This window comes from Trichoplusia ni, chromosome 5 (genome assembly GCF_003590095.1).
Source record: "Trichoplusia ni isolate ovarian cell line Hi5 chromosome 5, tn1, whole genome shotgun sequence".
NCBI lineage: Eukaryota > Metazoa > Arthropoda > Insecta > Lepidoptera > Noctuidae > Trichoplusia > Trichoplusia ni.
Genome location: NC_039482.1, coordinates 5238732 through 5253969, shown reverse-complemented (window position 1 = coordinate 5253969; position 15238 = coordinate 5238732). Strand labels below are relative to the sequence as shown.

The 15238-nt window shown below is 34.5% G+C and overlaps 2 protein-coding genes across 2 annotated transcripts in view; both read right to left on the bottom strand.

The window, feature by feature from the left end:
• Positions 1-388, bottom strand: part of LOC113493888 (solute carrier family 2, facilitated glucose transporter member 8-like) — a 42642-nt gene extending 42254 nt beyond the window's left edge. Inside the window, exon 1 of the mRNA XM_026871920.1 lies at positions 240-388. The gene's annotated coding sequence lies outside the window, so the exon portion shown is untranslated. The remainder of the gene's footprint in view (positions 1-239) is intronic.
• Positions 389-5757: 5369 nt separating this feature from the next.
• The window catches only part of LOC113494166 (facilitated trehalose transporter Tret1-like), a 30778-nt gene continuing 21297 nt past the window's right edge, over positions 5758-15238 (bottom strand). Inside the window, exons 4-8 of the mRNA XM_026872368.1 lie at positions 12366-12519; positions 10240-10372; positions 9654-9883; positions 8944-9138; positions 5758-8364 (exon numbers count right to left, since the gene is read on the bottom strand). Coding sequence (XP_026728169.1) covers positions 8107-8364; positions 8944-9138; positions 9654-9883; positions 10240-10372; positions 12366-12519 — 970 coding nt within the window. The 3' untranslated portion in view covers positions 5758-8106. The remainder of the gene's footprint in view (positions 8365-8943; positions 9139-9653; positions 9884-10239; positions 10373-12365; positions 12520-15238) is intronic.

Below are 15238 nucleotides of genomic sequence, written 5' to 3'. Positions count from 1 at the left end.
GAAATAAAAGGAAGGAGGGTAGAGAGGCGTTTCCCAACAGTGGGATTTAACTCCCAAATTATTAGAATACTCGTCAAATTAAAGATGTTGGTTAATCTAATTATTTCGTTATTACATTGAAATATGTTCGAGATACAAGTAAATTAAAGAGATTCGATATTAAAGGCTCTTTCTATTCAATCAACGTTATAATCTGATTATAATGACAGCATTGAAATGTAGTACAAGCACACACTTACGATTTCACCGCAGATTCACGAAAGTTCCACAAAATATAACACATACACACTTGATTTTGTAGTCGGTTAACTCTTTGCTATCACAAAATGTGTTAAACACTATTTTTATTTATTTTAAAATCACTTTTCGTCACTTTATTGTTAAGTTATTTAAAAAATAGTTATATTTGGATTTAATTTTAGAATTAAATGTTTTAGTTTATTTTTTCTTTTATATAACTTGTCAAATATTAAAATACACGTCACTAAATATAGTTTTAAGTAAATATTTTTTAATTGAGATTTAATTTAAAGCTTTATTTACGATTTTTAAGATCACAGTCTAGTCACAGACTCCGAAATTTTATAAAATGCGGCGGCAGAGTGCGTGCGTTCGTTGCGAACATTCTCCGCGCACTGAGGCAAATGCTATGTCCCAACCGTTTATAAGTTAGTTAAATGATCAATGTAAACAAATAAAAAAGTTAGATTTACAATTTAAAAGCTCGTGAATACTCGTGTAGTGGCCATAAAATAATTATAGGATTGTTACTTTTTGAGTAAATAAAACCTTTTTAATAAATATTGTTATTTTAATGACGATAAAACTTATTTCGTAGGTTTTAAGTCTAGCTTACTTTATTTTACTATTTCTCTATTGTTAGGTACATTTTTAGAAGGTTGTCGCCTGCCAGATAAGTCCTGGGCCAAAGCACAGATTACTAAATAGTTTGTCCAAAGTGTGTACCCACTGGGTTCCATCCAACATAGAGCAGCAATGATTACCCAAGGAGATGGATAGCTACATACCACGAAAAATTGATGGAAAAAGCAACATGAAAAATTAATATATATATATCGAGAATATTTTTTTACTCTTAGATTACTTAAGATCTTTTAATATTAACTAGGTATTATTAACCTGGTCTGCTAACTGTACTCCTACGAGCAACATGTTATAAGTCTCTAATAAAAAAATAATTACTTACAATGTGCCTTGTATGGCCTCTTCCATACATACCGAGAGTGACGTCATCGGGGTTCAAGGATACCTTTTTGTTAAAACCTTTTTTTTGGTTTTATAAAGTGTGTATCCCAAACCTACCTGTGAACCAACATATTTGAAAGATGACCGTAAGCGTTTATAATTCATTTACTTTTGTAGTTCCGTGCCCAAAGTGTAAACCAATTATTGTCTGTTGTCTGTCACTTGCTGTATCTCAGGGCCTATGATTGCTAGATAGTTTAACATTTCACAGATGACTTTGCAGTTCACTGTGTCGAAACCCAAAAATTAAATCTGTTTATTTCCATGAAAAAATAAAAATAAATCTAAATAATACATTAGTAGAAAAATTCTATTACATCTAGATTGTAGGCCCTTATGGAGTCACAGTCTTATGAAATATGTTTTTAGTGTATTTTTCACAATATTTATTTTATTTTGTTTTGTTAAATTGAGGGGCCGCATTTTTCATTAAAACAACATACCAGCTTTTAGCTATTTTTGTTCCCCAGAGGGTCTATCACCACGTCTTAAAGTTACAATACTATATTTTTGGAAGCTTGACAGCGCAATACACGGCATAGAACAGCATCTCTCTTCCTCGCAAAGCTGGAATGTTGTTTTAATGAAAAATTGCGGCACCTTAACTCTTAGAATAATACGAATAGTGTCAATTTAATCAAATTTCCATTCATTCTTCGGCCATTGTAAATAGCAGAATCGGGGCCCTGGTCACCTAATCTCTTTGTAGTGCGTTTGCCATCTGCTTAAACTGCCTCTCAACTGTCAGTCTAAGATAAGTGTATAATGTGAAGTTGTAGAGCAGGTTTAGATAAATATTTGCGACAGTAGTGTAAAGAGAGTGGCGTGTCTCATGTGTGAGTCATTAGTCATGGTACTGTTTAATTGGGAATAATGTTACCGGTCTAGGAAAGTAATCACTGTTTTTTCTCATGGGCTGTTGTGAAGTTTATCATGAGGTTGCAACGCATTTTTGCTCTTAGGGGAGAAATATATTTTAGACTTGTCTTGTGCGTGCTTCATTCAAATCTTATCATCTCGATAAAAGACAGATTGTAAAACATTTGTATCCGAAGAAACAAATGATTAACTTCCCTAGATTCTTCGGAAATCACTCACAATTTTCGAACGAATTCGAATTTGAAGGATTCCGAAAGCTTGGTAATCTAAAAAAAAATTAGGCTTATTGGACTCTTAAACCAAAGGTTAGGTTTGATTATTACTACATAGTAATAAGTTTATTGGAAACTGGAACATCTGAGGTTTCTGCACGTAAAAGTCTAAACTCTGTCACAAGGTACATCAACCATGCAATGAGCTCCCTTTTTGCACGTAGGCTCCAAGTTGGCTGATTGAGATTGATTCGGGAGGTTAGTCCTGCCATCCCAACTCCCTCCATAAGCTAAGAAGTCTTCTGGCACATTTACATTTGCCTTGTGATGAAGCTCGGTGTACCGGGCGGGTGTTTCACAGTTTTGTGTGCCCACAAGAACTACTAACTTTAAAAAAAGGCTTGTAGTTGTGCAAACGCTATAGTACCTGACGTTTAATGCCGCCTCTGGTCTACAAGTACTGATCTTACTTTTCAAAATATTGGTACTCCCTAGATTTTTAGAGTACAAGCATCAATTAGAAAATATTTTAGTACCCGTTGTAACGTTTTCTGACATTACTTTGAAATAGGAATAGTTTTATTACTCAAAAGTCAAGATTAGTAGTTTGCCCTTAATAAATATTGATTTTACGCTATATACGCGATTTTCGCAACGCGAAAACACAATTTAATATTGTTGTTTTAATGCCTTGTGAATATTAATTGGGATGGCGAACAAATAACGATTGGAGCAGTTTCCTGGTAAATAGTATTGATAAGATCTTAGAGTAGATCACAAGTACGATATTTTTTGCTGTGATGTTTTTTGCTAAGGATTGTTTTTTAGGTTTATAAAGGAAAAACATAGTTTTTCAAAAATATTTTATTAAGTTTCCCTTGCCTTTGTATAGGTAACACAATCTGACTACTGACTTAGCAGCACGGATAGTCGAGTAGTTGTGGTTAAACCAGTGCGCAGTGCCGCGGGTTCGTTCCCAGGTTAGGACAAGCGTTTATGTGATCCGCTAATGCATGAGACTTAAATGTTAGTGGAAAATTTTCCTTTAATACGGGAGTGTGAGAGTGGGAGAAAATGTTCCTTTAACAAAAATAAATCTAACAATTTCCTTTATGTTGGCATCCTTGGGCATTCAGTATAACGAATCGAAATGACACATATGTACGACAGACAATAGCATTTATTGTTTTTGGTTTATGGACCCAAATACCGCTGATATATCTCTTTGGTGTTTTAGATGACCTTGGGTTTTAGACAATATGATCTTTGAATGCTAAAAATAGTTTTTACATTCTGTTATTGAATCATTACTGGATTATTTATATTTCGTATTAAACTTTAAACAGGATTTGCCTAGTCAACAATAAAAGTAAAAGAATCTCTGCTGTCCTTTCGTTTATTCCTACTTTTTTCATTATCTGTAAAAACTGTTAAAGCCTTATCGAATTTATAACAGTTCTCACCAACCGGATTAATTTCCGATATTTTTAATGTAAGTTGTTAAAGCGGCAAAAAATATAAATTATCTGAATAACTTGGAAGAACCTAGCTACAGCAGTTATAAGATGTGGCTTGGAGACAGACGTTCGAAAAAATAGCGGTGCCTCGGTACTAGGGTTCCGTTTTTAGTACTTGAACGAGGAACCCAAAAAACTGTATTAAAACTGTACTGTCAAATATTTATTGTTACAGCTTACGTTGAAACAGCTAATTATAAATAATTTGATTATATCTATACCTACTAATATATAAAACTGAAGAGTTTGTTTGTTCGTTTGAACGCGCTAATCTCAGGAAGGTTCAAATTAAAAAAAATATTTTTGTGTTGAATAGACCATTCATCGAGGAAGGTTTTAGGCTAATAGCATCACGCTGCAACTTATAGGAGCGAAAACACAATGGAAAATGTGAAAAAATCAGGGCAGGTATAAATCATAACTTATTAAATATACATCTTAACTAGCAACAGCTAGTTATAAATAAAATCTTTTGTCTGGACGAATTTCCTAAAACAACATTGGTGGTTTTAATATAGATACTGAATGTATGTCTCGTTGGGTCCTTCTAGTCCTAGTAAGGAAGAAGGCTAAGAATATTAAGGTCATTTAAATAGAGGCCGCTATGCTTCCTTATTTAAATAATTTCCTGTTAGGAATATTCGATGGCTAGACACACTTACGAATTCTTTATATCGATTTGTCAGTCAAAATATCTTGAAATGAAACTACTTTTACGGATTTTAACGTGATCATGATACCTGGTGGTGTCGAAACGTCGGGAACTAAAATCAAGTATCGGGAACCGAAAGTATTTTCGTTTCAATGTCCAACATTACATTACAACCTAAGAAATCAAAATATCTTACTAAATTGCCTACTAATAGGTCTTGAAGTTATATTGTAATAGTGGTGGAAGAGAGATGCCACAGTCTTGCTTGGCAGGTGAGTGTTTCGTGGTGGACTGATAAAGTTAGGTGGGATTTTTTAACATCATCATTGGCCTAGCCTTTTCCCAGCCATTTTGGGGTCGGGGTCAAATTATACATAAAAAATGATATTTTAGTATCTAATAATAATTAGTAAAATAACTCTAATTGTTTGTTTCTAGAATTTGCCAATGGAAAGGGCACTTTAGAAAACTAACGCAACTAATGACTATGAGAAAATACTAGAAAGTTTAATTTCCATCTACCTTTTCAAGTATTTAATGTGAACTGAAAATGTATACTCGGTAATGTCACATTCTAGTAAACGCCTGACTTTTTACTATTAGCAAGGTATAGCTTCGAGGCGATTGTGAAGAACGCCTGAGCATCTATACGTCAATATAATTGAGTTGGTAGATTTTACTTGGCAAATTAACAGGTGGCGAACGGATAGGATATAGTCTGGTAAAAATCGAACTGACGGACAGTCAGACGGACCGGAGCCTCAGTAATAAGATACCGTTTTACCAGTATTGGTATTTGGTACGGAACCCTAGAAAGTAATGTAGCCTATATACGTCTCACTGCTGGGCTTTATACGGTGGTACCTACCAACCAGAAAGTAGAATAAAAGTGCAAACATTAAATTGGTAATTGTTTATTTATAACAAGTCTTCATCTTACATTACATAATATTAAAATTATTATCATTATCACATATCTATAATTTAATTTATAATTCTTGCGTTATCAAAACGCAGATTCACATAGGAGTCCTTTTTGGAAGCCTGTCGTGTTACAGCTAATGTGACTAACGCCATCTCTTGACAAAATAAAGTACCGAGTTAAAGATTTCATAGACAGTAGCGCCCCTAGCGGTAATTTAAAGAACTAATTTTAGGGTGACCATAATAAATGTTTTGATATTGCTATTTATAGCTTTGTTTTATTTTTATTTCTTGTTATTTAATTACATTTTTGCTCACTTACAAGTCACAAATGGCGTTCTCTTAAACTAAGGATCCTTTAAGGATTATATTTTAATATACGTTTACAATTAACTCACTTATTAATACGTTATTTACATCATTAAACAATAATAAATATTTAATAATTATGCATTATTATGGCTCATAAATTACAAATAATTAATACACGTTTCATTCACAATTTTCATTCAAAATACAGTCAGCAGAAGTGAAACCTTCTTTTAGAATATTTCCTTCTTTAAATCCATTTGTCTGTATGGACAAGAAAAGAGAAATTTATTGTCGAGTAAAAATCAGATTTCACGGTAAGCGAGTCATGTTTTCCTCTTGGTCGTACAAAAGATTATTTTTATGTCATAATATTCATAAAAAAACTGCTTTTAAAACAAATAGCTTGTGTTTCTCTTAAAACACAGAACTAAACCCATCCAGGTAAGTGACATCTATTGACACTAGTTATAACCGCAAATGTATGAAAGTGACCAGTCATCTCCACACATTTCAGTGATTACTTCATGGGAATGTCATCTGTCTTTGGGGAAAGTGACATGTTTTAAAATAATTTACACATTATTTTTACATACTTTTTTTTTGGTTACGGAGTGAAGAGAAATGCTAAATTAAGTCATTGTAACCCATATTTTTTTATAATGTCATCAATCTCGTTACATTTGTAAAGATTTTTATATTTTCTATTAATACAGTAAATAGTGTAAGTCTAATAATTTTTTAACGAGTCAAGTGCAATACACATTCAAGAACAAATATTGGGGTAGTACAACACTAGTGCATAATTTTAAACAAACAAAAACTGTTTTACGTGTACAGACATTAAGTACAAATTGCATTTTGTGTCAATATTAAGCACACTAACTCCCGATTCTGAAAGGTTGAACAATTTCATATTATTTTAGTGTCAAATTTAATGATCCTGTAAACTTTTTGGTAAATCGCAATTGTGTATAGTTTGCCAAAATCCAAACAACCAATCACAAGACTGTTGTCTACATTACTATTGTCAGAATAGTGATTTTATATTTTTTGTGTTTATCATCCTTTCAGTATCCGGTGATAGGACTACACACAGTGAAGAGCTGGTAATGTATAGGGTGCTAGTTAGCTAAGCTGGTAATCTATTATCAGGTCTACAGAAATAACTAAAAAAATATTTCTATTAATTAACGTTAGCAGTAATGCCTATACATAACTAACTATGAAAGACAAAATACGAAATAAGTGATAGCCCAAAACTTTCCAAGTTCGAATGAATTGTCGAAGATACCAAATTAACGACTTTAAGGAAGGCACTTTCTTAAGTGAAGTACTAAGGTGGCAATAACAGTATGACATACATACAGACCTACTGGCAACTGATTTACGTCGATTGACAGCTATAAATCTGACAAGACAAAGGTTTCCAATTTTTATAACCCAGCTGTATACACAGACAGTCGCACAATACTACACACTGGACAAATCAACCTGAATAGATCATAAAAGTCAATTAAAATAAATACCTATACTTATTTTTAAGATGTAGAAAATTTGTGCATTAGTCTGCGAAAGTCGATTTCTTTGAAAATTTTGAATCAAGCTGCATTATTAATGCTGTCACATTTTCAGATGAGTAAAGTAAACAACAATATTTAAAAAGACACTGATCGAATATCTGATTCTGACTGCACTCGCACAAACACATGTCTGACACTCGCTGACACTAAATACTCTAAACAATACAGAGAGACGATCATCCGTACACTAACACTACTTAAGTATATACAATTAATAAAACTTGACTTTACAGGAAATCACAACGTGGAGTCAAAATTCTGAACAATTTTTGCCAGAATTTTCGGAGTAACAATCGTATTGGACGGAATCTGAATCACAAATAGGTAGAAATGGACGAAATAGAATGTAATAAAAATCACAGATAGCTGTGAATAAAAATGTTCCTATATTCAATTGAGTTCGTCGAAAAATTATTTAAATAATTATTTATTCTGATCTACAGAAAATAGAAGTGAGATCCTCAAATGATTTTGAAAACGTGTAACTCCTTCACTGATCATTGTTGTTTTAAACCAAGCAATAATAATACAAGGACTGGATATGACATGCAAAATAGTGCCAAGGGGTTCAGTAGAATTTACTAATTGCCTTAATACAGATACTTGGTTAATCAAAAGAAGATAGAAGTTCCACGCGTCCAAATACTTCGAGGTGAACCAGAGAAAGATGAATCAATACTTCCTTAAGTATTCGACCCACCTCAGATCAATAAAAGTCCATTAAAGGACTAAGAAACTTGACTGTATCTACAGACCACAAAAAACTACGGAGTAGAATCAATCCTGGTGTCATCCTTCTTGACCTTACCTGATAACTTGGAGTATATTTCGTCAATAGTCTTCTTTCTAGTCTCAGGAAAGTATATGACTGTGTAGAAGCAGGCTACGAAGCAAACGATGGCGAAGAATAAGAAGGTCCAATGGATGCCGATGATAGTACAGAGGACAGTGAACCATTTCGTTTGGACGAAATTGCTCATTTTCGCGCAGACGTTCGCGAAAGCTGATACTGTGCCTCTCATCTGGAAAATAAACGGATTTAGTTAAGTTTGGTTAAGCTTAAGTTCGTTGATTTTGATTTTGATGCTTGAAATCATTTCTTAAACTTTTAAGTTTGGTTTGCTAGTTCATTGCTTGCTTGAGGGAATTTCTTGATTCGTCCTTTTTGATATATTGGTGATATCAATCAGTTCTACGGATAATGTCTTAACAAACTTAAAACGACAAGTGACTGATCAACAAAGTTTTTGTTCTTGAGGACTTCCTAGAAAATGAACAATAGACTGAGTTTTGTAAGTACCTATTGAATACTTTAAATCTTATTCAACGTTGCTACGATAACGGCTGTATTCAAGAATGACCTTTAGGTAAGACAAAGTGATTATCTAAAATGTTTATCTGTCTCAAAATTCGTCTTGACAGTGACAAATACAGCATGATGTAAGGGCAACAGTTTGCTCACTTTTGCTGTAAACCGTACCCAAAATTCTGCAATAAAATACTCGTTCACGAAGCCGTATACGTTTTTTTTTTATTTTGTCACTAGTTTTCCGCAACATCACTTAATTAACCCTAAACAAATATTAAACCTGACTACTAACCTGGAAAGTAAACAAATCCGTGATAATGATGTACGATATAGGCTGGAAGCCGGCGGCATCAGCGAAGATGCAGAGACACATAGCCAGGACCGGCAGCCAGCCCGGCAGCCAGATACCTGATGACGTCACGTAGAACCACGCTGATAGGATCACCATGCCCACACCAACGGCAAATGATGTTGTTACTAGGAGGAGCTGGAATATAATAAAATGGAGTATAAGGAAAAATGTTGAGCTATGTCGATGAATAAGGGATGATATAATTTGAGTGCTTCTTTGTGTATTTTATTCAAGCGTAAGGGGTGAAGAAGTTATAAGCCTTATCCAAAATTGTTTTTTTCATATTGGTTTAGAACCGTCTTTGGTAATACGGGATTTTATTTGGTTTTCACAAACATTCAAGTCACTTGCACAAATACATCTAGGCTCAGGACAAGCATTTGTGGATAACTCGTGGGTATCCAACTTGTCCTGTCTCTTGTAAAGGGTTGCGTAGTACCCTCGACTACTCGCATATCCGTGCAGTCAAAAGTACTGAAATATTATAATCATTACAGCATGTCTTTTTGGATAACTTAAATAATACCTTTAGATTTCGAGAACTACGATTGATAAGAATCAAAAGAATAATAATATATTCATATACAAAGAAGCTATCGTTTTTAATTTGGACAAACATACTTTATTTAAGGGTAGGCAAACAAACATACCTTTCTGCCAGTCTTCTCCACAATGCAGGTCGCTAGTATAGAGCCGAGGAGTTGGACTACTCCGATCAGGATGACCTGTTTATTGGAGCTGAGCTTGAGGGTGATGGACTCAGAAGCTCTGTCGAAGACGGAGCCGGCGTAGATAAGCACTATGAGGTAGCCATCGAACTGCTGCGTGATCTTGATGATGGTGGTTATAATGAAGGCTTTGAAGGTCGGCTTGTCTTGTACTGGGGAGTAATGGACAAATTGTGTGAGTATAAAGGTAAGGCGAATACTTGCTACATGAAATCTGAACTAAAAATCTCGAATTTTTTTGGAAATAAATTCTAAGCGGATCTTTCTCTTAGCAGATGTTTTGCTCGCTGGGGTCATGTTTAACATACACATCCTGGGTTTATAGGTTTTCTATTATAAAGTTAAAGTTAACAAAAGTATTTTTAAAACTGCTTTAAAACCGGTTTTTAGACAAAAATTGGCTACTTTTCACTGTTTTCACCCATTCCGTATATTTGCATCATAAATATTCTTAGTACTATACCTATAGTGTTATGAATAGCATTTTATTATACTATAGTATACTTACCAACAATCTTCCAGACGGACTTGGAGTCAGCTTGAGTCTGCTTGTCCACCCTGACGATGCTCTCGATATCTTGCTCCACGCCGCGGTCCATCACGTTGACGCCTCGCAGCCACGCCAGCACCGTCTTAGCTTCCTAACAACATAGAAGTCAATATATAAATCTAATACATGAAATTCTTGTGGCACGATGTACGAAATTGAACTACTCCGAAACGGCTCCACCTATTTTGTATACACGGTAGGTCTGAGAATCGGATAACATCTATTTTTCATCATCTTTCTTTTTCATTCATGTATTTTTTTTGTACTGTGGCAAAACAACGTTTGCTGGGACAACTAGTACTAATATAATAAAGCACAAGTTTATTCATTTCTACCCACTAATCTCGGAAACTATAATACTAGTATTGGAATAAATAAACATGTTTATATTTTTATGAGAAGAACTTAGTTTTTTTGTTTTGACTGATTAAAAGAAGAAAGACTGATAGTAATTGTCATTTGTTTTTTATGTGGCCAACTGTGTTGAGGCGTTTGACTCCCGATATCCTTCCACGAGCTATGTTTGGATCTGAGTCTGAGTCTAGAGACAAACAGTCAGACAAAGGGTTCTCGTGTTGCCCAGGTTGAGGAGATGAGATAGGCAGTCGCTCCTTGTAAAACACTCTTACTTAGCTGCGTCCGTCCGTAGCCGAAACCAACATATTTGAGAAACTACTACGCTGATGATGAGTATGAAGGGCCTTAGATCATAAGTTTATTACAGGCTAAATAAATAAAGAGTTTTTCCTTCGAGAAAATTATCGTATATCACACTTGTTTACATAGTATTTATTAAATTAACATAGGATGACCAATAGCTATGTGGTCGGAAATGAAGTCGATGAATACAAATAGAATTGCGATGAGCTTTTCCGATATACCTAAGAATTATTATACTTAAGTGAATGTACCTATTATTAGATGTATATGTCTATGGCCTTGATAGGAATAGATTTTATTGTTATTCACAGTTAAAATACTTCGAAGCTATTAGCTATTCTGTCCGTAATTATACATATTTTGCGTAAAGTATGTATATGAAGTGCTGATTCGATCCCAAATATGAGGGTTTTGGGTAAATGAGGGTTTAAAAGTATATTATGTACTTTCTTAATATTATAAGATACCACTAATAAACGGTGAAGAAAAACATCGTGGGGAATCCTCATCCCAAATATTTGAATCTGAAATCGCCACCCCACAACGTGATGATCAATATTTCGACGGGATGAGGCCTGCGCCCAGTGGTAGGACGTAAATAGGCTGGTATTATTATACAAATTGTAATTGTTACAGGAAATATTTGAAAATGTAAAAAAAATAGCTACATTGTATATAAATTAAGAAAGTGCCAGTAATTTGATATATCTAAGTATAGTTTTACTTTTTCATTATCCTCATTATTGCATTTCATTCTATGGGTTTTTTGCCGTTTTCTACGCTCTGATCTAAATACATAATTTATAAATAATCTCTATTGGACTACGGTATCTGTCGTAAAAATACAAATGCTGGACATTACTTCCCAGACAAGATAAATTGAAGAGAGTGCAAAACCAGTTTCGTGAGAGTGGACTCACCCTATGATTAAGTGTACGTATCTTGTATGTTTATCTATTTATAGAAGTGATGTTCTCTTGACCGAATTCTGATGATATCGGCAAATATCAACACAGGCTAGCTATATGTGCGGACGAGAGTATAAGTTTCCTGTCCATGACAGTCCAGCACCGAAATCTATTGAATTAGATAATTTGACTGGTGAAGTAGACTATACTACACACCGCAAATAGTTGATTTTTGAGGGCAGAAATATATAAAAGCTATATAAAGAAGTTAAATGCGTAGTGAATAAAATACGTCAGGATAAAGTTTAGCAAATTAAAAAGTCATTTTAAGTGGTATTAAGCTGCTTAATACCATATGAGAAATAAGACATGACCGAAATGGCTTTCAAAGACACTTTCAAATTAATATAATGTAAAGTTTTAAGTTTCAGAGACTAAGGACAAAACATGCGGAGCCCACAAAAGACCTTTGTCCAGTCCAAAAAAATGTCTACATTAAAAGTTTAATTTGCTCACATCAACTTTCCCCTGTTTCACCAGGTATTCAGGAGTCTCGGGCATCGCCAGGAATATGAAGAAGATGACGGTCGGCACCAACAGACCCAGCCACAGGACTGTGTTCACATCCAGGAGGTCTGCGCATATGTAGCTCGTTAGGTAGCCAATGTTTCTGGAAACAACAATTTATGATTAGAGCTATTTCTATACAGTAGTTTTTGTTATTTGATGTTTCAACCCGAGCCGAGGGCGCGGCGCGGAGATATGTCAGATTCTCGACGGCTAAAAACACTCTTCAGAGTCAAGGGCTCGCTCACGCATTTTCTACGCCACTTTGGGGCTGGAATATGTGTAAAGAGGTCATCTCTTTTTTCTAGCTTACTGCCAAAACCATGAAGTAGTTGGCTTCTTCACTAGATTTAATTGAACACCCTATTTTATGCTAAGCGACAGCTTATTTATGGCCAACACAATTTTAACTGGTATTATACGTCATCACGACAAGCTTGCTTAGAACAAGCATTGTAGTTTGGGTGTATTTGTATGTGACTTGAATGCTTGTAAAATCCCCCACAACAGTCCCGCATTTAGATATTAAATCTTTACCCAGTCGTTAAAAAAAATATATAATAACATTAATTGTCAGGATAATATACATTTAAGGATCAACTTTCAAAAGACAGAAAAAAGGAACAAAATGTTTTCGCTACCGGTGGGTGTTTTCTGTTGGATGTCAAAAACGTTTTGGTTTCTTTTTTAGCCTATTTGTACGGAGCGATCAGTGTCGTCGAACGATTATCATCGTTAAAATTTCGAAATTAATATTGCTTGTTTATCTACAATCGATGGTATATAAACAAAATATACAAATACAACAAAATTATCTCGTATCTCTCTAAGTCCACGATCTAATGATTATTCTAAAAGCAACTCGGAGAGGTCGTTCATTACGTAATGCAACAATGTGGTCAAGTCTGATCGTTGAACTGTGCAGGTAGCTATTATTATTAATGTTTATTTTTTCTACCTGTCTGTATTACGATAACGACCGTATTATACGACTGATTAACAGGATTCAAGTCAAGTTAATAATGTACTTGTAGTGTCGCGTACAAAAGTGTAAGCATATTTTTGAGCATGAGCAACTGTCGAAGTTTAATTTATTGTTTTTATTCGTTATCATTAAAAATGGCCTCATAGTACTATTACCTACTATGAGGCCATTTTTAGAATGTTTTGTTTTGTGATAAAAACTTATTTAACGTGAATTAGAGGCCTAAACATTCTAGTCGTATCAGTGCTACATGAGCCAGAGAGAAAACAAAGTCACGCTTTGCCCGTATTCGTCAGGATTGCCCGTCTAGTTTCGGACCCAACCGGAGTCCTTAATCATGAGCTGACGCGGCGTTTTTGAGAATCAAACTACCTTTATATATTTCCTCATCAAAAACAAAACAATATCCTTTGTCAATATTAAGAGATTCTTGTGAGATTACATCTTGATCGATAATTTACAATATTGGTAAACTTTTTCCTCATTGAATAATTTTCCTCTCGGCTGTACAAGATGGCGAATGCAGACTACATCTAAAAATATCCTGTCCCTTCAGTCAGTATCAGTGTCCAACAAATTGCTAATGCTTCTTGTAATTACCGGTGACTACTAATTCCTTGGCATTGGCCGGCTATCAGGCCATGTTATAGGGCTGAGCTGACAAAGTTTAATAATTTAATAATTAATGAATTCTTTTAAAAGTGAAGTGTACTCAATACGTTTATTGCATTCCACTAGTTATATTGCTATTGCTACACATTAGTTTTGGAGCATTGTGGGCCCTGTCAGGCATAACAAAAATAAGCATTTGGAGGGGGCTATTAATAACATTTTCAGTTTTATAATTAATAATTATATAGGGAAATATTTTTTATAATTTTTATGTATATTTGGTTTTGGTATTCATATCTACATTTATATGAATTATTTGTTTATTTATAATGTAGAAAGAATAGTATTTTTTTACTCCGAGAGAGAAATAACTCAACACAGTTCTTTCCATCCGTCTGTCACTAGGCCGAATATCTCTGAAGGAATCATGATGGCTAGACAGTTCAAATTTTTAAAGATGATATGTACATATTTCGATAATAATGAAAATAAAAAACATATTTAAAGAGTAATTTGCGCGAAACCTAAGTTTTGCGAGATCGTACTTGACTTGAAAGTAACTTATAAATTACATTATTTTTATGGGTAACCAAAAACCACCGAGATCACACACACACACAATATTATACTATATACCTAATGAATACGTAGTATTATCATAATTTGAGCGAATTATATGTGTTTACAGTAGCCATTTGGACTTTCGTCGTAAGATGAACGATAAAAGTAAAGAAAGCAATCTTTTTTGTCATTTGACAACCCTAGAATCTTCTAATATCTAGGTGAGCACTTACAAAGTTGAATTATGTTTAGTGCGTATTAAAGTTGATGTTTCTACGGGAGCATCAGCCTTTATGAGCAACGATGCCTCGGGGAAAACCCTGGGCTGTCAACCTTGCAACCATCCACCAGGTGTCGGGGCTATGCCTGTACCGAATGTAGGTACAGACGTCTCTTTGCAGTATGAAAAAAGGAAAATTAAATTCATCAGTGGAATTAGACAGAAGACTGTTCCTTTTCCTGTGGTATTAATTTGAATTTTGTCGCTTCTAGACAAAAACCATTAGCCAAAGTCGCGAGACCACTGCGCGATTTTGGCGAAAGTGTGTCCAGCCTTTGGCATCAAATGTACCGTTCCGTAAAGAAATTCTATAATAGTGAAATTACTATTCAAGGTCGCATGAATATCTAGTCAGTGCCGATCCCAGGACTCTAACGGTTTCAA